The sequence below is a fragment of the Zingiber officinale genome, chromosome 4A (assembly GCF_018446385.1).
Source record: "Zingiber officinale cultivar Zhangliang chromosome 4A, Zo_v1.1, whole genome shotgun sequence".
In the NCBI taxonomy this organism is placed as follows: domain Eukaryota; kingdom Viridiplantae; phylum Streptophyta; class Magnoliopsida; order Zingiberales; family Zingiberaceae; genus Zingiber; species Zingiber officinale.
Window position 1 is genome coordinate 7,277,279 of NC_055992.1, and position 26,882 is coordinate 7,304,160.

At 42.5% G+C, this 26,882-nt stretch overlaps 7 protein-coding genes and 1 long non-coding RNA gene across 11 annotated transcripts; 4 read left to right on the top strand and 4 right to left on the bottom strand.

Annotated features, from left to right (window-relative positions):
- LOC121973099 (ethylene-responsive transcription factor ERF118-like) lies at nucleotides 1–1,554 on the top strand. Its single transcript, XM_042524684.1, has 2 exons — nucleotides 1–304; nucleotides 392–1,554. The coding sequence occupies exon 2, from the start codon at nucleotides 585–587 to the stop codon at nucleotides 1,416–1,418; it is 834 nt and encodes a 277-aa protein (XP_042380618.1). The 5' UTR covers nucleotides 1–304; nucleotides 392–584; the 3' UTR covers nucleotides 1,419–1,554.
- Nucleotides 1,555–1,720: 166 nt separating this feature from the next.
- Nucleotides 1,721–5,171, bottom strand: LOC121969446 (F-box protein At1g55000-like). Its single transcript, XM_042519556.1, has 2 exons — nucleotides 4,729–5,171; nucleotides 1,721–2,279 (listed from the first exon to the last, which is right to left on the bottom strand). The coding sequence occupies exons 1-2, from the start codon at nucleotides 5,032–5,034 to the stop codon at nucleotides 1,896–1,898; spliced, it is 690 nt and encodes a 229-aa protein (XP_042375490.1). The 5' UTR covers nucleotides 5,035–5,171; the 3' UTR covers nucleotides 1,721–1,895.
- Nucleotides 5,172–5,894: 723 nt separating this feature from the next.
- LOC121969448 (myosin type-2 heavy chain 1-like) lies at nucleotides 5,895–10,965 on the bottom strand. Of its 3 annotated transcripts, XR_006108567.1 has the most exons (7): nucleotides 10,808–10,965; nucleotides 10,210–10,682; nucleotides 9,292–9,573; nucleotides 8,984–9,160; nucleotides 7,344–7,556; nucleotides 6,687–7,139; nucleotides 5,895–6,615 (listed from the first exon to the last, which is right to left on the bottom strand). XR_006108567.1 is itself a non-coding variant. In XM_042519558.1 (5 exons), the coding sequence occupies exons 1-5, from the start codon at nucleotides 10,016–10,018 to the stop codon at nucleotides 6,822–6,824; spliced, it is 1,338 nt and encodes a 445-aa protein (XP_042375492.1). In that variant the 5' UTR covers nucleotides 10,019–10,149; the 3' UTR covers nucleotides 5,895–6,821. The 3 variants fall into 3 exon arrangements, 1 of the variants encoding a protein (XP_042375492.1); XR_006108566.1 differs by lacking the exons at nucleotides 10,210–10,682; nucleotides 10,808–10,965 and adding an exon at nucleotides 9,671–10,149; XM_042519558.1 differs by lacking the exons at nucleotides 10,210–10,682; nucleotides 10,808–10,965 and adding an exon at nucleotides 9,671–10,149 and having other exon boundaries at nucleotides 5,895–7,139.
- Nucleotides 6,206–6,680, top strand: LOC121969451. Its single transcript, XM_042519562.1, has one exon. The coding sequence runs from the start codon at nucleotides 6,206–6,208 to the stop codon at nucleotides 6,572–6,574; it is 369 nt and encodes a 122-aa protein (XP_042375496.1). The 3' UTR covers nucleotides 6,575–6,680.
- Nucleotides 10,966–11,567: 602 nt separating the features above from the next.
- Nucleotides 11,568–14,763, top strand: LOC121969447 (zinc finger CCCH domain-containing protein 24-like). Its single transcript, XM_042519557.1, has 2 exons — nucleotides 11,568–11,809; nucleotides 12,398–14,763. Exon 2 carries the CDS (start codon nucleotides 12,486–12,488, stop codon nucleotides 14,475–14,477), a length of 1,992 nt encoding a protein of 663 aa, XP_042375491.1. The 5' UTR covers nucleotides 11,568–11,809; nucleotides 12,398–12,485; the 3' UTR covers nucleotides 14,478–14,763.
- A 140-nt stretch (nucleotides 14,764–14,903) lies between these two features.
- On the bottom strand, nucleotides 14,904–16,750 carry LOC121969449 (histone H1C-like). 2 transcript variants are annotated; one of them, XM_042519559.1, is made up of 6 exons: nucleotides 16,425–16,750; nucleotides 16,277–16,335; nucleotides 16,139–16,200; nucleotides 15,572–16,036; nucleotides 15,306–15,498; nucleotides 14,904–15,184 (listed from the first exon to the last, which is right to left on the bottom strand). In XM_042519559.1, the coding sequence occupies exons 1-6, from the start codon at nucleotides 16,573–16,575 to the stop codon at nucleotides 15,029–15,031; spliced, it is 1,086 nt and encodes a 361-aa protein (XP_042375493.1). In that variant the 5' UTR covers nucleotides 16,576–16,750; the 3' UTR covers nucleotides 14,904–15,028. The 2 variants fall into 2 exon arrangements, with proteins under 2 accessions (XP_042375493.1, XP_042375494.1); XM_042519560.1 differs by having other exon boundaries at nucleotides 15,048–15,194.
- Nucleotides 16,751–22,890: 6,140 nt separating this feature from the next.
- Nucleotides 22,891–23,870, bottom strand: LOC121969450 (homeobox-leucine zipper protein HOX14-like). The gene is made up of 3 exons (XM_042519561.1): nucleotides 23,736–23,870; nucleotides 23,334–23,647; nucleotides 22,891–23,259 (listed from the first exon to the last, which is right to left on the bottom strand). Exons 1-3 carry the CDS (start codon nucleotides 23,812–23,814, stop codon nucleotides 23,011–23,013), a joined length of 642 nt encoding a protein of 213 aa, XP_042375495.1. The 5' UTR covers nucleotides 23,815–23,870; the 3' UTR covers nucleotides 22,891–23,010.
- LOC121969453 lies at nucleotides 23,601–26,384 on the top strand. The gene is made up of 3 exons (XR_006108568.1): nucleotides 23,601–23,739; nucleotides 23,841–24,015; nucleotides 24,828–26,384. It is a non-coding gene; the product is annotated as an uncharacterized LOC121969453 (long non-coding RNA).
- The last annotated feature ends 498 nt before the right edge of the window (nucleotides 26,385–26,882 follow it).

Here is a 26,882-nt window from a genome sequence, read left to right on the forward strand (position 1 = left end):
AATGCCGGGCAGAGAGGGCCTCTTGCCGGTTCTTAGAATTCCGAGAAGCAATCGATCGTTCTACTGCTGCAAAAGCAATACCTTCCTGCTCAAGTTGGTGTTTGGTGCGCTCGATCATTGAAGGGAGCTGAGAAGTAGAGGCAAGAGTCGATACAGGTGATTTATGTCGGTTCTTGGCTATCTGCCTTCGATTCTGCTTTTCAAACGAAGAACAGCGGTATGCCGGACGTTGCGGCTGCTCTTCTGCAATCTGCATGAGAAAGAAGCTCGCTTTCCTGGGTTCCATGCGCTTCAAACACTCCTGGTAGGGATGATTCGAAGTGAAAAAGTGATATTTTGTGTTACATGTCGATCGTTTTGAGTTTGTATGATGAATTGTTGGGTCGCGCAGGGCTGGATTTGGTTTCGGAGTGAAGTATTTCGGATTTCTTCACATATTTCGGTGTTTCCCTCGCGCCCTCACTTGATTGGAGAAGACTGGTTTCCGTTTTAAACCTCGTGCAGTTCAAAATTTCAACTTGGGCGTTTCTTGTTGTTGAGCTGAAGAAGGGAGAAGCGAGTGGGGTGCTTTGGTTGTTGGCAGGATGAGGAGTAAGAGGAAGATGATGAAATTGGAGAAATTTGGCATCTCTGTTTTGAATCCTGTTGCGGAATCGGAAGGTTCCGCGTCGGTTGATCTCAATTCACCAAGAATCTTGAGAAGTTCGGCGAGGATTAGAAAAGGAGTCAAGGAAGTTCGAGTCTTTTTCACGGACCCCGACGTCACCGACTCTTCAAGCGAGGAGGAAGATGCAAACCATGGCGATGGATCAGAGAAAAGAAGACGAGTTACTTTCGTGATTCCTCTAGGCGCTCCAGCTGCTACTCGCAAGCCCCCAAATCTGTCGAAGCCGATGATGAGCTCCGCCTCCAGGAAGCAGAAGGGAATACGGCAGCGGCAGTGGGGAAAATGGGCAGCGGAGATCAGAGATCCCATCCGTGGCGTTCGACTCTGGCTCGGCACCTTTCCCACCGCCGAAGAGGCGGCCGAGGCATACCGGCTGGCCGCCAGGCGGATTGAGGAGCAAAAGATTGCAATGCTGCGTGAACACTTGGACTCCAACGACGCCTCCTCCGTCGATCGCACCATTTCGTCTCCTTCGTCAGCGACGGTGGTAGAGGCGCTGAATGCTCCCATTTCACCGTCTTCCATCCTTGACGTCTCCTCAGCGGAGGACAGTGCTTCCGCCGGCGCTGCTGCGGTGACGGCGGCAGAGGAGTGGTTCGGGGACATTGCGACGCCGACGGAGGTGGAATTTGGGCTGGATGAAGAGCCGTTTTTGGTCGGCGAGCTCGACGAGGACTGCATCGGGCTCGCCGATTTGCCTATGTGGGAGAACCAATTGGACGGCGGAGATTTTTCGTTTTTAGATCTTTAAAAATACCGCGTCCACTCCAAAACGGACGGTGATCTTGTTGTTAAGATGAAAGCGAAATCTGGATATGTCTGCATTTTTTTTACTATAAATGTCATTTAATCTTTGATTAAGTATTTGTCGATCGATGGAGTCCTCAGGCTTCGATTACCTTTTCGATTGCATTGTCTTCCCAGAGAAAGCTTGCTCCCTACATCTTTACCTCTTCGAATCCTAGTAAACTAGGCCGTAATCGAAAAAACATGTTTTGACAGAAGGATAGTTCACGATATCATAAAAAAAACTAGCTTTTTACAGCACAAGCATAATAGTAATCCAATTTCAATAGATAATACCACAAACTTAGTGGTTTCTAATTTTAATATGTAACAAGTCTGGAGCTGCAACTAACTTAGATCATATTTATATAACACAAATTTTCAGACAATACACTTGAACTGGTTAAATTAAGATGCACAACATCTTGACAGAAGCACTTGCTCATCTAAATAGGTGAGGCCGGTTCTGCTGCTCCCACCTCAGATCCTCGCTGAGCTGCAACATGGCAGCTCTTGGATCACCGTCAGAAGTCGATAAGTAGTACTCAGCAGTTCCATCATCCACTTGCATACTTCTTTTCACAGAATTGAGTATTTTCCGCCTGGCTTTTATATAGATTGTGTTGTTCATTGTTTGGGTTGATTTTCCATCAGGGCCACCTTCCAAGTACAGAACCGCAACTTCTCTTTTTGAATGTTCATCCAGCTCGATATAACAGGTACTGTCGATGAGAAGCGACAGTTTATTAATAGGGATCAGCAGCCTCTCTCTGGAGTATATACCATGTTCGCTCATCATGTTGTTCAATCTTTTGATGTCCATAACCTGCAAGTTTTATGATAATAAGAAAATTCACAGAACAAAACGGATTGTTGCAACTATGAATAAGGAGTTATAGAAAGAAGCAAAGTGTTGTAGCTAGGATGAGTACAAATGCTAAGTGCAAAGCTATCACTCTTGATCTATGTGAGTTTATTTGACTCAACAATTAAAACCTGAGCTAGATAAGGCTTTTAGTGCGCTGATGAAATTATATCATGCAAAACAAATTATCAAACGCATTTCTTCCAATTCTATAGTTCATGAGGAGAAAACATATTGTGATTAATTGTCTACTCGTTAAAGAAGATAAGCAATCCAAGGAAATCCTCAAAAATAAAGATTTGTCTATCCCTTTGTTTCTTTTTGTCCAAGACCATGCTCTATCAAAGTTGCATCTTCAACATATACAACTATGTGAATAACTTTCAATATTTGAGTATTAGAATAGAATGTTTGAATTGCTTCATTGAAAAATTAATTTGCAAGTAAGCTTGAGTGAGAAGCTTAAACCTTGTGCCAGAGAATATTAATATATTTTGGCATGTATTTCCACTGTTCTTACATCTGACAGTAAAGCTTATTAGTCAGAATCCTAAAGAAACATTATTATTTTAGTTGTCGAGACCCTTTTTCATTCATAATGAAATTCTAGACAGGCATCAAACCCATACTCTAGCCAAATAATTAAGATGACTATATCTTTTCCTTAAAACCACTTCTAGCCCAAGCTTCTGCAATTTTACTGTATGTAACAGTTGAGTAACCAAACCTCTGTGCACATTTCATATAAAATCACTACCATGAATAACTACAAAATATACAACCTTGATTAATAAGACAGTAAAAAATGCATCCAAATATTTGAGCTCCAAAAGATGGCATGGGAAAAGGTTTGTAAGTGCCTGTATGTGTGCTGATGCCAATATCCACATGGGATCTTATGGCTCACTAAGATATCATTTCAGCTTCACATAGAACATGTGTTTGAGATTGGTTCATGTACTGGAATAGCTTACTAGCCTTTTTTTTAAACCTAAATCTAACTCCTAATTTCTACAGAAGCACATCAACAAAATCTCTCAATCATGTAGTAGGGCACCTGATGTTTTGCACTGGACCAAAATAAGCAAGTGACAAGCGACCAACTTCAACAATTAAGAATGAAGTTTTAACAATCAACCTGACCAAAAAATTAAGTACTACTGAAGTTTTGGTTATCGACAAACCACTTAAACTCTCTTTAGGCCCTATTTGCTTAGGAGGATGGACAAGAACATTTTGTGAAATCAGGCAAATGATCAAAACATTTACATGAACAATTGTAGTCAAGATGGGTTGTAAACAAGCCAAGCTGAGCCAAGCTTTGTGGTATTCAAACTTGTTTGATTAGATAACCGATCTACGCTGAGCTTAAAATGAACCAAACTATTAAAATAATTGTTCAAACTTGACTTAGTTTCTTTTTATGAACTTGAGTTTGGTTTGAGCTTGGCTTGAGTTTGGTTTGTTTAGATGTTATCGAGCTCTCAATTCAAGCTTGTTTGATTGTTTGAAATTTCTATATTTTTAAGCTTATTTGATTAGTTATTGATATGATAATACAAATTTATTTGTTTATTTTGAAAATTTCTTTATTTATTTAGCAAGTTGATAAGAGTTTTATTGATGAACATGATTTATGAACATTGTTCACAAACGTTGTCAACGAACATTGTTCATGAATGTTGTTCATGAACATTGTTTTCGAACATTGTTCCCGAATGTTGTTCATGAATATTAATGAGCTGAACACATATGTGTTCAAGCTTGTTTGTTTAGTTAAACGAGTTGTTCAAACTTGTTCATTTAATTGATTTTATGAATATTGAACGGGCATAAACAAACTCTTACCAAGCCGAACACCAAGCTTATTCACGAACGTTTAGTTCATTTACAATCCTAGTTAACGACTCTTCCAAGGTATTAATAATTGCTTTTGCTATGCTTCTCAATTAGTAATCATAAAGATCTATATCTCGTTTATGATGGTAGATTGGTATTGATAATCAGCTTCACATAGCATCATTTTTGTATTAGATATTGCGGTGAAATATAAGAAATGAAAAAAAAATGAATTACTAAAAGAAAAAAAAATGCAGTCGAATTTCATCATGGTCATGATCAGAGAAAAAAGGTTGGACAATTGTTTTTGGATGCATAGGTAGACAGAGGAGTTAAGATGAACGAAAGCAGGGATTCAGGTAGGATTAACCAATTCAAGGTCCCAAAATAGCACCATGTTGGTTTTGCCTATGATAAAAACAGAGAAATTAAAGTTTCTATGGTTGAAGGAAAAGAAAGTCTCTTTTGACATAACCGACGGATTGACACAGATTCGGTTATTTACGGATCATAGATCGCCTGCCGAGGAGCGGAAGAAAGAAATAAAGAGAGAGCCGATGAAGTACAATACCTGGACGCCGTACCTCAGTGCAAGACCAGCGACGGAATCACCGCGACTGAGGCGGTGGGAGATGGCGAAACGATCGAGGCTAGGGTGACGCCAGAAGGCTGAGGAGGACGGCTCGCCTAGGACTCGGCGCACCTTCCAAGTAGACCGGAAGATCTTTTCCTTCATCTCCCGGTCCGAGGCAAAGTCCCTCCACAACCGGCAGACGCAAGCCGACCGGGCAAGGTCGGACGGCGGAAGGCGTTCGAAAATCGACCGAAGGAGGTCGCCAGAGACGACGATAGAGAAATCGCACATGGGGGACAGCATCCTGAGGAGGAGGAGGAGGAGGAGGAGGAGACACAATCTTCAGGATCAGGGACGATGAGGCGATCGTGATCGTCGTCTCCTCTGCATCATCCGTGACGTCGACGAAAATGGGGCGTGGAACTCTGAAATCTAGAAACGAATAACGATTTTAGTCACGAAATCTCTCTTAGGCGGATTCAAAATCAGATAACGAATCGGACCCTATTGAATGAGACTCGCAGTCGAACCCGCTTAGGTTGTTTTACTTTTTTTATGTACATATTTTACATGTATTTTGGTGTATGAAAATGCGATTTTGAAAATCATGCAAGATTCCAATAGCCATCCAACAAGGAGTTCAAATCTTCTATCCTCAAATTTCTCTATCTCTGTATCTCTTTGTCGATCAGACGGAGCATATTACATCTCAAGAATCTGAACAAGAGCTCAAATTGATGGCAGAAGAAAATTTGCTTAAATCCGACCGAATTCCGACGCCAATCGTGCCGATGACGACTCCCTTGGATTCACCTTCCCTAAAAAAAAAATGTGAAACCGTCACATCAACGGCCCCCCTAGAGCCGGTCCCACAGATATGGAGGGAGGTAAATGTAAGTACACAGGTGTCTGTACTACGCCCTGAGTTCACCTTCTCTAAAGGTTATAATGTTAATTGAGGCGATGATCGGAGGCCACTGGTGATGGACTGAGATGATGAGTGGAACACAGGAACAGAGACAGGAAATTTAAAATACCCAACAAAACTGTCAATAATCAACAATTCCTTCTTTCTATAACTTCGTTTTTTAATGTATTTTTTTTTTAAAAAACACACTCAAACTGGACATACCTAATACCTAATCTGATTAATCATTTTATAATTTAATTTAATCCAATCCTATAAAAAAATTTCACTCATCATTAGAATAAAACAGAAAAATGCTCGCAGCAAAATGTCTCAACATTCTTATATCAATATCCAACCCTAACTTACTATCTTCTATGACTCTTCTTCTTCACTAAGGACAAAGCAATATACCCCTAAAAACCAATTTAGATATCACAAATGTCACTTTCTCCTTGAATTCAGAGGAGCTCCACTTGTTCACGCTAATTGCACAAAAATATCCCCCCTTCAAAAAAGAAATCACCCAAAATATCTGTCCATCTTCACCTTCCTGTCCATCCTCTCATGGCTGCCTCTTCATTCACTCTTCTTCTTCATGCAGGACAAAGCAATCCTCGCCACTCCATCGCCCACGCATCCAGACCGAAGCAAACCTTCTGCTGCCACAGCTACTTGTCCGCCGGAGATGGCAGTCCGAAAGAGGAGCAAAGTGACAGTACAAAGCAGGGGAAGAGGTGGCCCATCTCGCTGGTGGAAATCTATGGTGAGGCTGGGAAGCTGGGCAGGGAGCTGAAGGACTGCTTGTCACCAAAGCAGAAGGGTGACTGGAAAGACCTAGTGCTCATGAGCTTCTCCTTCGCTGTGTACATCTACATCTCGCAGAGGATTGTGTGCGCCTATTGTGCCTGGATGTCCATGATCAGTCACCCTTGACTTGATGCAACTGCCTTTCTTCTTACTTAATTGTGTATATTCTGCAACTATTGCTCATTTAGATTATTCATAAAATAAGAGCAAGTGGTCTATAGTAGTGTTACCAGTGTACCTGGCAGTGGCTTGTATGCATATCAGTTGCTGGATCTCTTGCTATGTTACACTTAGTAGATATTCAGAAAGACAGCTAATTTTATGCTTGGTGGTTGCCATCTAACTGAAACGGAATGCTTTCAAGTGTTGTGGATCATGTTGGACTCCATGCTCCAATTATTGGTCTAAGAGGTTGAGAAATGTTGTTGATATTAAGCAATGGTAAGCGTCTATTACTGGTCTCTGACTTCAAGTGACAGGGTGGAGCATGCTTCTCCTCCTCACTTGAGTCGAGCAATTTCCTCCAGCGCCTTTTGATACACAACTCAGTGTGCTGTGGAGAAGAGGAACTGGGAGTACCAGGAATCTTCTTCCACAATGATTGGAGCTCTTTCTCATGTTGTAACACAAGGTTCTGCAGATCAATTACCTTGCACTCAGAAGATTGGGCCTTTCGCTTCCACTTGAGCTTCTACATAACATGAAATGGGTGAAGTAAATTGCTCAAAGTTATCGGGACGTATTAGTTTCTACTTTCCTGACTTTTTAGGATAGCTTATTTAAATGACACTAAGAAGTGTTTGTAGGAAGTGTGACATTTTAGATTTTATCTAGGGATGTTGGTTTAAGCCAATATCTTGGCTTCCAAAGAACGAATGGATCACCAAGGAGATACCTGAGTATGTAGGATGTGGAAATTGATCTCAGAGGCAACGGCTTGTCGCTGCCAATGGTCTCTAGAAGATCGGATCTCTTCCATTTCTATCTTAACTTGCTCCAGCAGCTGTTGCATCTCACTCCATTGCTCAGACTCTGCCCACACTTGCTGCCTTATCCTCCCAACAGCTTCCATGCAACTACAACATCTAAACTCCTTCTGCTTCTCAATCTGCAAACAAGCACGATAACTGAAACTCCCATTAAAGGCTAAACCTTCTCTTATACATATGCCTTAAAGAACAAAAAAAAAAAGTGCATGTGCTCCAACAAGAACTTCTAGCGAAGTTCTCCTTTGTTAAAATAAAAAGGTTTCAAAAACACATCCATATTACTCATTTTTCTTATTAAAGCTAGGTTGAGCAATTTTTAGGTTCAAAATTATTCCAGGTGAGTGGCAGATATCTGATGCATAAATTATACCACAAAGTGAAATGCATGCTATCGTCCTAAATCTGCTTCATATTTAAAGAAAATATGTGATCTTATATTGTTCAGTTGACAGAAGACAGATGGTGCAGACGCAATACACTCAGGTAGTGTCAGAAAGAAGCTATGTAGAGTTAACACCGCCTAGGACCTAATGATTTAATCAACCAAATAAAGTTAGAACTTAGATGTTTGGTAAGTACTCTGGTAAAGGAAAGCAGAAAATCAAAAGATGTGAAAAATAAATGAACCTCTACCAAGAGGGGCCTGGTTAGCTATGCTTCCAACCAGAACTAGAAAATCATCAATGCTTGATATAGATGTAAACAGTGGATCCTAATACAATAATTATTGTGTTATTGAGGTTGTTTTGTGACTGAATTGTATTAACTTCAAAATTGTTCGTCTAAAGAGAAGACCAAAACAATATAGATAACAGATGAAAAATAGATCTGAATACATTGTCGTGCACATCCATTAGAAATTTGACAAACAATTTAATGGTAAAAAGGAATATAAATTTGTTAAATTGATGAAATAAATTTTCTTAATAGCAACAAATTATAAATTATTTTACTATTCAAACATGAAGCTTCCAATTTGCTGACCTCTTTCTAGTGTGTGCAAAGCAGGGCCCAGACATGGTGATTCAGAGAATACACTTGCCACATTAATCACTAGGAACAAGAAAGATCCAATACATTTTGTAAGTTGTAACTTTGTGGTCAAATCAAGCCTGACAAATCAATTCATGGCGTGCCCAAGTTCAAGTGACTCAAGAATGAAGCAATTCTATAGATAGCTAGACCATGGTATTATTATTTGCACAGGGAATAAGGTATGAATGCACCGTAAAAAATAGGACCACCAAGCGTTTTGCCATCGAAGATGACCAGACTTTCGCTAAAGAAAGACAATACAGCAAATTATTTCTTAAAATTTTTCATCATTATTCAATTTATAAGCTCACTGTAGATAGCACAAATCTACAGTATAGAAGGCAAACGAATTGAACAATGTCTGCATGCACTTTGTAGAGTATTAAAGAAAAGCTTAATGCTACCTGGATGATGGCATGGGCGCACACATGGATGACATGTATTTTGAAAGCAAATCAAGGGTTTTTTTTGTGTCAGTTTCAAAGCAGGCGAGATTGTTTTGAATTCTCACCGACTTCTCTTGCCGCAGCTGCTGCCCAAGGTGGAGAAAAGGCATGTGCTCTGCTTCATTGTATGAAACAATGTCTTGACTGCTGGTGCTTTTAGAAGAGAGCAAATGACTACACTCCTCGATTCTCTCAAGCATGCCCCTCGACAGCCCTTCCATCTTCCTCTTCAGCATCACCATCTTCATCCATGTCGAATAACAACAATAGCAAAGTATTTAATGAATTCAGAATATAGATTATAGATGAAGATGGACGCTTCTTCATCTTCTTGGGCGGAGTAACGAGTACTATATTTCAAAGTAGTACCAACCTTTTCCTCTTCAACATCTGGACGCTTCCCTAATACGGCTAAATTGAGCAACGACGCCTCTTTTATGCCCTTCAAAATCGCTGCGTCTTCCTTGATCAGTACCATGTCGCGCCGGAGCACAGACGACTGCCGGTGGAAGTACCTTCTTCGGGAAAGCTTCATGGAGATTCCTTTGCTCCGGCTTCTCCTCAGCTTGAGCTCCTGCATCTTCTCTTCGAGATCATCTATCCCACCCTCTAGGTCTCCCCGATCGCCCGCTCTCGCATCGATCTTCTTTCTTCCCTAGTTAGCATCAAAAAGGGATCGACAAAAGAGAAGCAGCGGAAGAAGATTAGAAGAAGAGAGTCAATTGAACAAAAAAACCAATCATTTTGCATACCGGTACCAAACTGTTCTCATTGGATCGCATCGCAGCATCCTTCCGCGCCCTTTCTGGCTCCTGCTTCCCAGTAGACGACTCCAGATCCATCCTCAAGAAGTCACGCTCGGCGAGAAGGATCTCCGCCTGGGTCTGGCACGACTCCTTGCAGCCAGAAATAACCACCCCCACGTCGGAGGCAGGAGTCCCGGCAGCCGCCATTGCCATCGCCATCGACGCCAGATAGCTCCTCTCCTGGTCCAAGAGATCCCGAAGATTCCGACGGCAGCCTGGTTTCTGTCCTCTCGACCGCCGCGGCAGGTGGACCATCATCGTCTCCGGCTCCCCCCTTCCATGCCTGGCCGCCATTCCACCACCTCTTCCTTCGACTCAGTGCCCGATGCTGCAACTATTTATTTTCATCGAGAGAGGAGAAGAGGAATCGATTTGCCAACCGCAGTAGACATCGCTGGAGACGCTCTGCGCCGGTGCCTCGAGGTCTGATAACCAGAGTCGATTTGAAATGATCTCGTCAATGCTCAAATCTCCATTTTGCATACCGGTACCAAACTGTTCTCATTGGATCGCATCGCAGCATCCTTCCGCGCCCTTTCTGGCTCCAGCTTCCCAGTAGACGACTCCAGATCCATCCTCAAGAAGTCACGCTCGGCGAAAAGGATCTCCGCCTGGGTCTGGCACGACTCCTTGCAGCCAGAAATAACCACCCCCACGTCGGAGGCAGGAGTCCCGGCAGCCGCCATCGCCATCGACGCCAGATAACTCCTCTCCTGGTCCAAGAGATCCCGAAGATTCAGACGGCAGCCTGGTTTCTGTCCTCTCGACCGCCGCGGCAGGTGGACCATCATCGTCTCCGGCTCCCCCCTTCCATGCCTGGCCGCCATTCCACCACCTCTTCCTTCGACTCAGTGCCCGATGCTGCAACTACTTATTTTCATCGAGAGAGGAGAAGAGGAATCGATTTGCCAACTGCAGTAGACATCGCTGGAGACGCTCTGCGCCGGTGCCTCGAGGTCTGATAACCAGAGTCGATTTGAAATGATCTCGTCAATGCTCAAATCTCAAAAATATCCTCATCAACTCAAGAGATCTCACTCGGTAGGGAGGGTAAATTGGGAACTTCAAATTTCGATTACCAACCTCACGACAATTCCATTCTATGCAGAAGCCAGAAGACAGGCGACGCGCCAGAAACCCTCCATACCACACGTGGCGCAGTCGGGGAGCTCAACTCCCGAGACTTCTCGACTGAGTGGGTCCCCTGTTTTCAGCGAGTCATGGACGCGGTATGCCATCGCCGTCCCGGGTCCGGTTCAACCCAGCTTGCACTGCTCGTCGTTCATGTCATCCGCCAGTCTGACGTGTAAGCACGCCGTTGGATGGATTATCCGCTGTGATGAGACCCCTCAGCGCCCGCCGCCGGAGCCTCGTCGTGGCAAAGACAGGCGCGCCAAATCGACGGCCATTGGGCGGTGATGTTCGCCGCGGCGGCGGCGTGCGCCGTCGGGCAGGGGATCGCGGTGGCGGTAGAGTATTGAATCCTCCAATTCCACGAAATGGGCCCGAATATCAAAGTATGACTGGTCCAACGTCCAATCGTTGGACCGGACTCCACCCCGGATTCAAATCGTGTTCAATCCCCACCCCACGCGATCTTATCCGGTCCCCGGCTTTACTTACCCACGCGTTCGTCTTATTCTCACAGCTTCACTATATCATTTATCATCGTCTACCTTTCTGTCTACCCGCAACATTATTGGTGGCCAATTGTCTCCATCTTTTAAATCCATTAACGGCAAAAAAAAATTATATTTACAATTGGAGTGACGAGGCGTCCATGGGTGAAATTCGGGTGCCACTAATCTCGTGCAGAGTCGGCGAGGAAGGGGTAAATGCGCGAAATGCAATTTGACGGTCCCGTTTTCTTCGTGTTTCATTTTATTTCATTTCAGTCGAGAGCCGCCTACCTCTTTGTATCGGCGAGGTTTCTGCGAGTCGGCGATCGAGCTGTGGAGGCGGCGCTGAGTCTCCCCACTAGCACGTCGGTTCGCCGGAGAGATCGCGTTGTCGTCGGCCGTCTCTTGTTGAGCCGACTTTTCTTCGTTGGATAGCTGAAATATCGGCGACTCGAGCTCATCCCTGGTGCGTTGCTCTAGACTTCTTCGCTTGTTGCCTGCTACCCTGTGCTACTTAAGAAAAATCTACTAGTGTTATTAGTTTTCGCTTCGGCGTTTTATCTTCGTCGCCTAGCCGCTTTACTTGATATTTCCGACGCTTCCTGTTAAAAATAATGAGATGGGGTCCGTTGTGTTCAGGTTATGAAATTTTTCAATGATTTGTGTTAGAAATAGCGTTTTGATCTGTTTTTGGGATTATTTCAGCGGAGTGATTCGGTAAACGCCTGAGTGTTCCCGTTTCTTTTAGTTTTGGATGATTGTTTGATGCAAATCTGTTTTGCCACATGAAGACATTGCTGTCGCCGACGTTCATAACATACTTTGGTTTTGGCCTGGATCTTAATTTTTTTCTTCTTCTTTGTCGCCGAGGTGCCTAAAGGAGAAAATTGTAGAATGAAGAAACTTTTTTTTTTTTTCTGATTTTGATCATCCTTATTGTCGGAAAGCTCATTTTTTTTCATGAATTCTTTGACCAAATCTTTTCCCGTTTTAATTTCTTCCTCAATAATCGTTTTGAAGTAGTAATAATGCTATTTTTATCTCTCCTTTCCAGGAGTACTTCCATTAAGCTGCAATAATCCTAATTCTCGCCGGCAAGGTCACAACTTGAAGGAAAGAAATAGTTCTCTCCGATCATCACAATGCATAGCTGCACTGTTAAGGTCGACGACTCGCTGTCGAGTCTCCTTGAGTTCGCAGCTGACAATGATGTGGATGGCTTCAAGCGATGCCTCGACCACAATCCATCAGCCGGAGATGAGGTTGGCTGTTGGTACGGCCGTAGTAGGGGTTCCAATCGCATAGTGCTGGATCAACGAACTCCATTGATGGTGTCTTCTACATATGGAAGTCTCGATGTCCTCAAGCTCATCCTGTCTCTGGCTTCTATCGACATCAACCGTCATTGTGGATCCGACAACACCACCGCCCTTCATTGTGCTGCATCTGGTGGTTCCTTGACTGCCGTGGCTGTTGTGCAGGCTCTCCTTGCTGCTGGTGCTGATCCCACGGTGGTTGATGCTGACGGAAACCGTCCTGCTGACATTATTGTTGTGCCTCCCATGTCGTCTGATACCAGGAATTCCCTTGAACAACTCCTTGGTAAGAATGCCATTGCTTCGAGTTGTGGTGGGAATCACAATGATATGCCTCTGCGTGTGAAGATTACCTCTTCAAATCCTTTGCCAGCTGATGAGGATGACTCAACCTCACCTCAGGCAAAGTATCCTGACCTTCCACTGCTGATTGTGCCAACTAAGAAAGAGTATCCTGTAGACCCAACGCTTCCAGATATCAAGAACAACATATATGCCACAGATGAGTTCCGCATGTTCTCATTCAAGATCCGCCCTTGCTCTCGGGCATATTCTCATGACTGGACAGAGTGCCCCTTTGTCCATCCCGGTGAAAATGCCCGGCGGCGTGATCCTAGGAAGTATCACTATAGCTGTGTACCTTGTCCTGATTTCCGGAAAGGGTCTTGTAGGAGGGGAGACTTGTGCGAGTATGCACACGGGGTGTTCGAGTGCTGGCTTCACCCAGTGCAATACCGCACACGGTTATGCAAGGATGGAACCAACTGCTCCCGCCAAGTATGTTTCTTTGCCCACACAATTGAGGAGCTCCGTCCACTTCACATGTCCACTGGATCTGTTGATCGCTCTCCCAGAGCATCCTCATCTGCCGCAATAGAGATGGCGGCTGCAATGGGTTTCTTTCCTAGGTCACCTTCTGCTGTTTCTGCTGTTATGTCTTCCTTCACACCACCCATTTCTCCTTCAGCCAATGGCACTGGGCACTCTTTAGTTTGGCCTCAGCCAAACATACCAACATTAAATCTTCCTGCAAGCAATGCTCAATCAAGCAGATTGCGGTCATCTCTCAATGCACGAGACATACCTGTGGATGATTCACTCTTATCTGAGTTTGGTTCTCTGCAATCTCTGAGTGACATGCACTACTCTCGTCTTAACTCCATGGCGGTTGCTGGGAATTCCTCGGTCAGAACTAAATCCCTGATTCCTGCAAATCTAGATGACATTTTTTCTGCAGAAATCAGCCCATCTCCAAGGTGCAATTCTGATCATGGGGGCTTATTTTCTCCATCTAACAAGAATGCGATGCTGAGTCAGTTGCACAATCTGCATCAACAGCAGAGCTTGCTCTCGCCCATCAACACAAATGTATATTCACCCAAGGCAATGGAATCTCAGCAACTTTTTTCTCACTCGCCTCTATTACAGCCCTCTCTTAAATTCTCTACCCCTGGTGTTACGTCTCCTCGAAGCATGGAGCCTATTTCTCCATTGAGTTCTCGCCTGGCTGTTCTTTCCCTGAGAGAGAGGCAGCAACAGACGCTACGCAGCCTGAGCTCACGTGATCTTGGTCCTTTCTCATCTACAGTGATTGGCTCTCCTGTTAATTCATCACTGACCAGTTGGGCATCTCCTTCTGGCATTCCTGATTGGGGGTTAAGTGGCGAAGAGTTGGGACATCTCAAACGAACATCTTCATTTGAGCTCCGAGGAAATGCGGATGAGCTAGATGTATCATGGGTCCATTCTCTGGTGAAGGAATCACCCCCTACTGCAACGGCATTTCCCGAGTTTGATGGTGAGAACTCATTCAGATGATCCAAAGGATGGGGTAATTCAAGCTGCAGTACTTGGTGAATGGTTTAAACAGATGGTGAAATTTTTTCTCTAGAATGTTAGATGGAAGGAAATTAGCACTAGGTTTATCAACTTCAGCAAACATTATTTTTGTTAGGTCGATTGCATTTTGCAATTGATCGAAAGTAAAGTAGCAGGCAGTGATGTTCAACTTCAGATATTCATTTATTCTGAACAGGCTTATTATAACTACAATGTGTTCAGTTAACTCAAAGATCAAATGGCTTTCCCTCGTGGGTTATCTGTATTTTGAAGCCCTTTTATTCTTTCTTCTTCTGTGGTTAGTATGTTGGATGGCTGTGAGATTCTAAATTCAGATGATCTCAAAATGTTGTTAAAAGATTGCATATTTCTTTCTTTAAAAAAGTACTTAGACATACTTGGCAATTATGTTTGACTAGACAATCCAATCTAGATTATTTCTTTCAAGGTGAATGCAACAACACCACAACAAAGAATTGAATAAAACTATGGGAATAGAGAGCAGAATATGACAAAGGGAGTAAAAAGCTTTATTCCGCATGACTGCAAGGTTTCAGAAACCAAAACAAATCAGCTGAAGCCGCCTCTGAATTGCCAGCAACAGCAGCACTGCTGCAACCTTGTTCGTCATCCTTCCGAGCTAATAATGCTTTCTTCTCTTCTCTGTCTTGAAGAGTTGTCCTTCCCTAAATCGGACCGTAATAACCAAGATTTATTAGCAACTAAAGATCAAATTATCTGACGTTCGGAGTGGAAATGAGCATTCTTGATCATGTTCTTCTAATTTTGGAGACTGTAATTACTCACCAGAGTTGTTGATTTAGGAAGCTTGTTGTGGAGAGGGGACCTTCCGTTGGGAGTTGCCTTTGGGTTCTTTGCACCGCGAGGTGAAGGGAAACGCTGTGGCGTCGGAGGATTTGCTCTGACTTCTTTCAGTGGTGTCGATGTTTTTATCTCAATCTTCAGTTTTCCCCTTTTCTGTGGAGATTTATCGTTCTTGCTGCAGAATTTTTTATGATGAGAAGCGAAATTTTGGTTAAGAAAAGTTGGAGTTTTGGTGTGTGATTGATTACTTTGGAGTCAGCAGTTTTGTATCATCTGCTGCTTCTGGTTTGTGGAGGTTTTCAGCAGCCTCCTTGACCTCCTTCCTAGCCTCTTCTCTGACGGGAGGAGTCCTACTTCCGACCGCCATTTTTTTGAGTTCGCGGTAGAACTCGGAGATCTGGCTCAAGATATCCTTCCCGGAGAACAAATTTCTCGCCGACATCGTGCTCTTCAGGCGAGGTTGTACCTTCTTCTGCTTCGGGTCCTCCCTTTTGTCCTCGACCTCCTCCTTGGTGCTTGACTTGATCATCTCTTTCACTGGGTTCCTCGTCTTCGGCGGGCGGGTGGGACGAGCCGGCGTCGATTGATTCGGGTCTTGGTTCTCAAGATCCGCCTTGGACACCTTCGAAGCGGTGGTCTTGGGTTTCGCTGGAGACGCCGGGAGGAGCGGAGCAGCGACGACGCCTACTCTTTTCTTCAGGTTGTTCTCGTCTCTAAAACATGGTAATCAAGAAGTTCACTGTCCCTTCTTGAGGTAATCCAGTTAAAACTACAGCAAAATGTAAACTTTTGGCTGGATAACACAAATTCAATACCGTCGATTGCTGTTTCTTTCTCCAAATGGTAATCGCTCCGAGCTCGATCTCATCAGCTTCGCCTATTTCGCCCCAATCAACCAAATCCACCAATGAAAACGAAGATAAACGGGAATTAAAGAATATTTTACTCCGAACCTTGGGGCTAGGCGTGGCTGAAAGCTTGAAATCTTCGGCGGTCTTGGGGTGATTGCAATCTGGGAACCAAGAAAGCGAAGCCTAAAAAATCAGAAATTCTCGAACGGAGGAAAAAGAAAAATGAAAGATCTTATAGCGGAGCAGCTACCTGGTCGGCAAAACCAAGCGGTGTCGTCGACCTGAACGTTGTCGTTGGGGGCAGCGAGGTCGATCCACATTGGGGCGTTGATGTTCTCGTAGGCCTCGTCCCGGACGTACCTCGAGTCGACCCTCTTCCAGTCGATGACGGTCGGCTCCATGGCTCGCTCTTGGAAGAAGGAAAGCGGCGACGGAGATGGAAACGCAAAGGGAGCAGAGAGAGAAGTGATGGACGGCGTCGTGGGATCGCAGGAAAAGAGAAGTTCCTGGTTCTATCTGCTGGCTGCGGAACGTTACGCTTCTCGTGCTAATTTTCCGACCGTTGGTGGTGGGATCGCGGATTTTCGTGTGGGTCCACCGCTGGTTAAAATAAATAAATAAATAATAAAGAAACGAAGAAGTGCGCTTTATTAAATTTCATTTTGGACCCTGAAGTTCATTGAATTTTAAAAAATCTCCTCAGTCGTTAACTGGAAAAGAGGGCTCGAACGACTTGGCGGTGCGAGAACTAGGCGGACGACGGCGGCGGCCACCTGCCTTCTCTCCGAATTCTAAAGAGAATCGGCTGAACATGATGATCCTGACAAGCTTGACGGTACAATGATCTCCGCTTGCACTTGCACCAGATGCCAAAGATGGACTCATCTTTACAAGCTCAGCCACATTCACGGTAAGCTGAGGCTTGATCTGGTGGAAGTAATTTATTTAAAGAAGTAAATGACGGCACTGTATAGGTCGTCGATGGCATAGTAGAAGATTAAATTTGTGCGGTATTTTTTTGTCCCTATAATACCATATCTCTATATAAGGAGGTAGAATTGGTGTATGCAGAAGGCATTAAAACTAATCCTCTTATTCTTCTTCTAGCTGGAATTGTCAATCCTTAGAAATTTTGTTTTTTTAAAGTGATATGCTTAGATAATTTGTTGAAATTTCACGTGTCTTCTCAATTTTGTTTCAGGGAACAAATTCCAATTCTTTGGTTGTGTTTTTTCTAGAGTTTCGGAGGGAAGGTTTAGCTGTGATGTAATAGAGGTTCTATTTGGATTTCTACAACCCTATGACTTTGATCTTTGAAAATTTGCATCTTTCTACTCTTCCCCTTTACCTTTTATGGTGTTTAGATAATAGGCAAGTTTCAATTTGGTATTTTAATCCAGGGTTGAATCCATTTCTTGTGAAAGTTAGGTTCAGGTTCTTTATTCTCCCTAGATTAGGGCTTGTGGTTTAATATGTATATATATTGGTGGAATTTGCATTTGATGGAAGGAAGCAATATTCATGGTGATAGATACCATTCTTCCATTTGTTTTCTATTACTTTTCATTAGTGTAGGGAGTTGTTGGATTACTGGTTTTGATCTCTAATGTGTAAAATGTTATCTCTCATCTAGCTTTTCTATATCTTGTTTCAATGCCGAAAGATGTACCAACTGAGAATTTATACAAATCAATATATAGTTTCTATACTATTTTGCTACGGTGTTTTTGATTGTGTTGAGCTTTTATACCAATCCTCATGTTAAATAAAAACAACTATTGAAATGGTTACTGATCAGTGTTTCTGGTTAGTGCAGTCTTGCATGAGATCCTGGAGGAGGCCACAACTCTGGTCCTTCTATACAACACACTTTTTTTTTTTTAAGAAGTTTAACATTTTGTTTTGGACACAAGTAACAAACTTTGTGACAATTGTCAAGTTTCACACTTTCCTACTTTTTCTGATTGTTAAAAGTTAGCATGAGTTACAGCTATATTATTCTTTGAGATTTACAGCTAATTTAGTTGACTAGAAAACTCTTGGAATACTTTGGCAAAATGATACCTACTGAAATTGAAATTGTCAAATGCTTGTGTTCTACCATACTACTTTGTGGATTCACATTATTGATTATTGTCAGATATTCCTCATCTTACTCTTCTTTTTTTCTCATAGCTGTCTTTATGTTGCAGAATTTTATTTTTCACTCATTATTCTGTCAAAAGTCTGATTCTGTGCATCTCCTATTGATAGACAATGTTCACACTGAAATATCTTTTCTGTTATATGCTTCAGTTGTCAAACCAGTTAAAACACTATCTTGGTGTTCATACAAATATTTCTTTCTCAGCTAGATAATTACAGTCAAGAAAACTGCAAAGGAATTTTAATCTGTCAGTCAGTCTGATTCTGGTTTTATAGACTCTCTACAAGCTATAGTATATAGTGGTTATACTTCAATGTGCAAGCATCTACCAATTATTGTATTTGACAAATTGTAGTCCTGTACAAGACTCCATGATTTCCAGAGCGCTGAATCTCAGTTTAGGCCACAAACCAGTAATCTATTCATTTTTTGTTCTGATGAAAGATAGGTCATATGCAGTTCTATACTCTTGAGTCCTCCGTGCCATACACTAATTATACTATGCACCATTCTCAATCTTGAATTGCTTGTAGACTTCCCTTGTCACCTGCTTTACATGCCAAATGAGAATCTGAGTGCAAAGAACCACCGGGACAGGGCACCTTTGTGGATGGCCAAGAGGTCCTGTCCAAAGATAGTGACACTTGTCGAACAGGAATCCAACACAAATGCTGTTTCATTTCCCCCTACATTTAGAGACAGCGAACTGTTATACTGCTATGTAGAGCAGCATAAGAGAAACATGACATTACACCCCCAATACACTATTAGATATGTTTATATCTATGAAGTTTGTGTAGATTTTCATTGATTTAATTGTGATCTTTAGTTGATCTCATTCCTTGTAAATAGTTGTTTAAATTAGGATTTTATTCATGTCTATCTTGTATGAAAACAATTGTATATAATCTTACCGTTGTGCTTAATAATATGGATTCTTTCTCAAAGTCTCTTATGGATCACAGCAATTTGGCTCATGCCCCTAAATCCTCCAAACACCACACCAATAGCCTCCTTGACCTCCTTCGCTGTTTCCACCATCTCCACTATGATGACCAGTGCACCGCCCCCTTCACACAATCTCATCGCCATTCACGTGGCAGCCCAAGCTTCTTTGAAACTCACCTCCACCAATTACCCTGCCTGGCTCCGGTTTCAATCTCTCATTATTGGTTATGACCTCATGAGTTACGTTGATGGCTCCAATCCATGCCCGCCTCTCACCATCTCTCAAGATAATTCCATGGTCCCCAACTGTGACCATTTGCTTTGGACATGTCAAAATCAATTACTTCTCAATGCTATCAGTGGTGCTCTATCGCCCACATTGATTCTGTTCACTGTTGCCTCCAAAGCATCTCTTGATGCTTGGACCACTCTTGCCAAGACCTATGCTACTCCTAGTCGTGGTCGGATTTTGCAACTGAAATCCCAGATTTCCAATCCTGTCAAAGGATTGGACCTCTCCAATACTCTCGTTGGATAGTTACAATATTATCTAATTTTTGTTGACCACTTTTCCAAATATATTTGGTTTTATCTAAATGCAAATATGGTGTCCTCCCTGTTTTCACCAACTTTAAAATTCTCGTTGAAAATTATTTCAATTTGAAAATCGTCTCACTTTAAACTGATAATGGGGATGAATTTCTTGCCCTAAAATCACTCTTACTACAATCTGGAATCTTCCACCTCACTACCTCACCTCATATGCCTAAACACAATGGCTACGCCAAACGACGCCATCAACACTTTGCTGAAACGGGTCCCACTCTTTTACACCAAGCATCGATCCCACCCACGTTTTGGCCTTACATGCTTGCCACCGCGACCTATCTAATAAATCGTATGTCCAAAGTCAATTTCTCCATGCTCTTGTCTTTTGAAAAACTCTTTCACCGTTCTCCCAACCTTCACAAGCTTCGGATATTCGGTTATCTGTGTTACCCTTGGTTATGTCCCTACACCAATTATAAACTAGACCCTCGTTCGTCTGCTTGTGTCTTTCTTGGGTACTCTCTTACTCAAAGTGCGTACTTTTGCCTTGATATTTCCTCTTCCAAGGTCTTCGTCTCTCGGCATGTTCGTTTTGTTGAGTATGTTTTTCCCTATGCTAGTTCTCCCTCTATTGTCACACATGACCCTTATCTGATCCTGACTCTTCTAGTATGAACTACTCTATTCCATTCTCGCCTATGGCTGAACTCCCACACACGGATCCTGACTCGCGCTCCACCTCGCTCGTGCTCCTTATCCATGGCCACTTACACCTCCCCATGCATCACCCAATCCACCACCACCCTCATCCTCTGTCACTCATCCCATAACCATCTGATCCAAAAATCATATTACCAAACTCAATCCCAAATACTCCCTCATCACCACTGCTACCCATGTTGATCATGAATCTACATATGCCACCACTTCTCTTCATGACCCACAGTGGTGATCCACCATGCCCGCTGAATTTGATGCTCTTCTTCATAATGGCACCTGGGTTCTTGTTCCTCCTCAGCCTACTCAGAATCTCGTTGGTTATAAGTAGGTGTTTCACATCAAACATCATTCTAATGGATCTGTTGAAGGCTATAAAGTTTGTCTTGTTGTCAAAAGTTTTCATCAATGTCCTGGGATTAATTTTCATGACATCTTCTGCCCTGTGGTTAAGGCAGTCACTATTCACACTGTCTTAAGTCTTATTGTGCAGCATGGTTGGCCTTATGACAACTTAATGTAAATAATGCTTTTCTTCATGGCTCCTTGGATGAAGAGGTTTTTATGGCCCAACTCCCGATATTTCTTGATCGCAACTATCCCACCTATGTTTGCAAGTTAAACAAGTGCATTTATGGTCTTAAGCAAGCACACCGTGCTTGGTTTCAAGAGATGCGCAAATTTCTCCTTCATCTTGGTTTTTCAAACTCTCAGTCTGATGCTTCTCTCTTTATTCTTGTATATATTGATGATTTGATTCTTATAGGTAGTCATGTGCCTCTCATTGATGATATTGTTAAATAACTTGTGTCACGTTTTTTTATCAAAGACTTGGGATGCCTGCCATATTTTCTCGGTGTTGAAGTTCTTCCTTGTTCTCATGGGCTAGTATTATCTTTATGCAGTTGATCTTCTCACTGAGTTCAACATGCACAATTTGAATCCTGTGCAAACGCCTCTTGCCACCACCATTATGTTATCTCTTCATGATGGTGCTGCTCTCACAGATGCCACACAATACAGGCAAGCCATGGGCAATCTTCAATACATGCTTGTCACTCTTCCTGATCTCGCCTTTGCTGTTAATCGCCTCTCTCAATTCATGCATGCTCCTTCCGAACACTATTGGGTGTGGTCAAGTGTCTGTTTCGCTATCTCCATGATATTCTTGCTTATGGTCTTCATATTTGCCCTGGGACCTCACTATCTCTTTATGATTTTACTGATGTTGATTGGGTTGGCAATCCTGATGACCAATGTTCTACTGAGACATATGTTATCTTCCTTGGCTCCAATCCGATCTCTTGGAGTTGTAAGAAACAAAAACCCATTGCTTGGTCCTCTACAGAAGCTAAATATCGAGCCATTGCATTGGGTGCTGCTTAAATCTCTTGGATTTGTTCTCTTCTTCAACAAATGTGTGTTCCTATTTCGTTGTTTTCACTCTCGTATGAAGCATATTGCCTTGGACTACCATTTTGTTCGCAAACTTGTCCAAGGGGCCAAGCTACGTATTTCTCATGTCTCGTCAGGAAATCAACTTACTGATGCTCTCACCAAGTCATTTTTTGGCTCTCGCCTTCACAGTTTGATATTCAAGATTGGTGTTTCTCCAGAACCGCCATCTTGAGGGGGCATATTAGATATGTGTATATGCGTAAAGATTTGTGTAGATTTTCATTGATTTAATTGCCATCTTTAGTTGATCACATTCCTTATAAATAGTCTAAATTAGGATTTTATTCATGCCTATCTTGTATGAAAACAATTGTATATAATCTTACTTTTGTGATTAATAATATGGATTCTCTCTCAAAGTCTCTTATACACCACCTTAGGATATTATGGCCATTATCATCCACATAAAATGATATAGAACATTAGACATCAAGAGCATAATAAAAATAAAATCTTTTTATCTAAAACAAAACAGTTAGAAAGTGTTCATAAGTTTGAAAATTAGTCATCCGATGTTAATACATAGGTTAAACTAAAAAATAAGATAACATAGACTATCTTGCTCTTTTTTAAGATATAAAAAAAAAATATTTGTGCAATTGGCACAATCCTTAAGTAGGGATTCTCTTTGAGTCAAGATAGCCCACAAGAAAGAATGAATAAACTGAATTTAAATTTCCTTGCTTGCAAGAGGGCAGAATTGATATTATCCAGTCTGATATTTCTAGTTCCATTATCCTGCTTTTGATTTTTTTTCCACGCCCCAAGGACATGAATTGAGACGTTTTTGACATTTTGCAGGGATTTATATCTGAAATAGGAAAAGAGAAATACATGATATGACATGCCACTGAAGCCACCAACACAAGACATCCATTTTTTTATAATGTAAGACTGCTGAAGCAATCACAATTTACAGATACAATTTTTATGGTTAGCTAGTAGAATTAATAATGCAGACCCCTGATTAATTACAATGTCATCCACAGTTCATGGAACAACAGCAGCACCAATCCATTTACACACCAAAATAGCCAGCCCACTCCATTATTGTCATGTAATTGTTGAAGTCATGATCATGCATGAACATCAGCTCGGCTTCTCCTTCCGCCCCCAACTCCCCAGCTAATGGAAGGACGCTTGAGAACCATGAGCTTGGGCTACTATCATCGGCTACAGTGATGGCATGAGCAGCTGCATTCATGCCTGAGGAGAGCTTCCTTATCTGCTCCTCTGCTTCCACAAGCCTTTGTTTCAGTTTAAGCACCTGCAATTATAATGAACACAGCTCAGCCATGTCTGCACAAGCATCAGTAGAACTACTATGAGTTCAAACTGGACCTCGTTCTCGAGGCGGTATTTCTCGACGACGGCGGCATCTTGGGCAGCCTTCATCTTGGCGTAGTCCTCCACCACTTGCTTGTTCTTGTGCCGGGCCCGCCGGTTTTGGAACCACACCGCCACCTGCTTGGCATCCATCCCAAGCTTGGCGGCCAGCAGGTCCTTCCTCCCCGTCTCCAATTTCCTCTCCTCTGTGAAACTCCTTTCCAGGAACTCCACCTGTTCCTCGCTCAGTCTCCTCTTCTTCGCATCCCCGTTGTCCTTGTTCACCTTCTTCCTCCTCCGGCGAACTCTGGTCCTCTCGCTTACTGTTTCTGAAACGTCAACAAATCCTAATTGCAATGCATGATAACATGAATGTTGAAAACAACTGATTTTGAGAAAGTGGATTGCCGTGCCAACCTTGGTAAGGCATTTGGTAGCTGAGTTGGGAGGAGACGAGCATTTGTTCTTCCACAGTAGTCATGCTTGCTTCGCTCATGTTCTTCTTTCCTCTTCTAAATGCAGCTTCTGAGATTGAGAATTCAACAAGGAAGAAAGAATATAATTAACTTACTGCTGAAAGGAAAGACTATTTGCTAAATGCTGTGGTGTTTAACTCGCCAGGCTTATTTATAGGCGGTAGGTGGTGGCCACAAAGACCCTTCGAGGAAGGCCGGAATGACATCAACATTAAATGAAGGTAAAACTGAGTTGAGAACATTTCATTTCATGCTAATTTGCACTTAGTTAATTAATCAATATCTTGATTGATTGGTTTGTCATCGCATCCCAAGATCCTTTAAGGAAAGCTAGTTATGATATGAGTCAGTCATTCACGTGATTTGATATATTTTATCTTATTAGTCCACACTGAGATGAAAAAGAATAGCATGCTTGATCGCTTGGAAACATTATAATTTGTTTGCACTTAAAGACACTGGAAGCCGCAGTATGTGGCGTGTTTAGACTCCTTTGCATCATTTTCTTCTTTCAATGCATGTCGTGAGCCATTGTCCTTCTTCCCTTTTTTGTTGCAAGCCGTGCTCTTACGTCTCTCTTCTCTATATAAAGAAACCAATTAGTACTGATTAGTGATCCATGGTAATGCATTGTTGGTTTAAGCTTTTCCTCTGTACCTCCTCGTGGTTAATGGTGCAGTAATTGATTGCGCATGTGCAGAATTAGCATGTTGGATATGGATGAGCATTGCATTAAGGATTAAACTTCCATGGTCTAATTAAAAATATGTTTCTTGATGTACGCATGTGTTCGACTTAGTAGAATACAATTTCCTCGTGCTGAAACCAGGAAAAGCCTTGTTTTTGTTTTCAAAGAACCCACGTAATGCCTCTGTAATGTCTCTATCTTATCTTGCATTCCAAATTTAGGCACAAACTGAGGTTGATTAGCTAATAAATCCACTGATGCAATTTGTTAATCTACTTTTGCAAATGGTGATTAGTTGATTTAACTACTGCACAAGAGCGTGAAAACTGAGAAGCTCAAGTACAGGTGAGGAAGACAAGTTCAGTTCAGAAACTGTGGTTAAATCAGTTTCTGACTGTGGCAAGGGAGTGAAAGCTGAAAAGCTTTTTGAAGTGCTGGTGGGGAAGACAAACTGAAGGAATTCACATGGGGAGCACCCCACAGGTTTCACTTTGAACACGCGTCACAATGTCCAGGTACTCGGCATCTCATCTTGCTTACGTTGCTATACCTATTCCCTCCTGACAGAAGATAAACATCATCCATTTGAATCTTCAAGTCGAGTGATGATGGCTTATTTGGATTCCCTTGTGGATTCTGTGGTCAAGCCTGCACTCTGCACGCTTGCTGGGGGCTTAATTAGTTACTGCTAGCTCTTGCTTGATTTGGCCTAATGCAGCAAGTGCCTTTTTGCTAACCTCGCTCGAGAACAGTGGGCTTTTTTTGGCGCATGCAGCGATGTAGCAATCAGCTTTGGAAACCTCAGCAATAATGGTGGACAGAGCCGTCTCCCATTTGTTCAGCCACTTCGTCTCCGCATCTGATTCAAAGATTTTGTGCGAGATAACATCAAAAAAATATTCAGGGTGAGGAAGTGGAAACTTGGGAGGGTCCCCTTGGCCTTGCTGGGTTGCGCCTGGCTTGCCTCTCTGGGTAAGCCAACTATCTTCTCCACCTCCAACTCCATCTTTTTTTTTTCCCCCTTCTCTTCCTGTTACAATACAAGCAAATCTTATCTCCTCCCTCCCACTCATAGTCATGGAAGGCTACCTCACCACCTTTATTGCAAGTGAACTTTAGCTGGAAGGATTAGCATGACTAAGAGTGGCATTGTGGGCTCCTAGAAATGGGGCTCTCGGCTCTGTCTCTTCTTCCACCTATAGGCCATGGCAGTCACCTTTCAGGGAATGTATCTTTATATTGATGTGATAAGCAGGAGCCGGTTGAGGATCCAAAGTCTTTGGCTGAGGGTGGCACTGGGACTGCCACGGCAGTGGGCTTCGTAAATGGGCAAGTTCAGAAGGAGGTGGGGAATGCCTTTGCTGGGAGTGCAAAGCACCTAGTGGCAGTGCCTGTGAGACACCTCCTCCATTTCTGGGTTCCTTTTGACCTCCTCCTTTTTGTTGCAGTGAATGTGGATAAGGCACCAAGCCTCTGACTCTTGTCAGCCTTTGCCTAGCTGCTTTGCGAAGAGGCCAGGGCCTGGACAAGGGAATATTGTTAGTACAATCTGAAGCTACTTTTCACTTAAAGAGATATCTTTTCTTCACCTTTACCAGACTCAGTTCTCACAGTCGTCCCTGTTCATTGCACTCGGAAGTTGGAATCTGAGTTCATCAGTTATCAATCAGCTGAGGCCTGGGATTAAGCTCATAGCTTTTGTACTATTCCATGACCATATTTATATCATGTATCATCTCTTTTTTTTTTTTTTTTTTTTTTTTTGAAATGTTCAAACAAATGTTTCTTGAGAATATTTTGAATATGGAGAATGAATGTGGCAGTGGTGAGGGAGCTCCTTCACTTTTCCCATGGAGCAGCTCCCTGCTCTCTTTTTTTTTAATTAAAATTATTTTTTAATTATATTCTTTGTTAAAAAAAATAAAAGAGATGTTGAGAGGTTGTAATTTTTTAAGAAAGTATAGGATCATAAAAGAATTGCTAAGAATTTGTTTTTTTTTGGCTGTGAAAAGATGAGTGGAGTTTTTTATTTTTGATGTGGTACTGTGAGATGTGAGAGCTATTGGGGAGCTACCACCGTTGGAGATGTCCGAACTCTTAAAGCTCTTGAGGTCCTCATGGAGAAATTTAGTCTAGTCACATGTATGGAATTCACAACGAAATTTGGACATAAATTTAGATTCTCACACAAAATTATGACTTGATAAAAATGTAGATTTAATGTGAAGACTGTGTCCTTTGTATGTGATGGAGTCACATGTAAAGGAGGAGATTCATCATTGCGCACATTGCACACTTCCATTGTCGATTGTTGTTAACCAACAAGCTACCATTTTGACCAGCTAGCAACTAAAATAATCAGCAATTTCTTTATTTTACAAGGTGCACTACTTTAGTTTG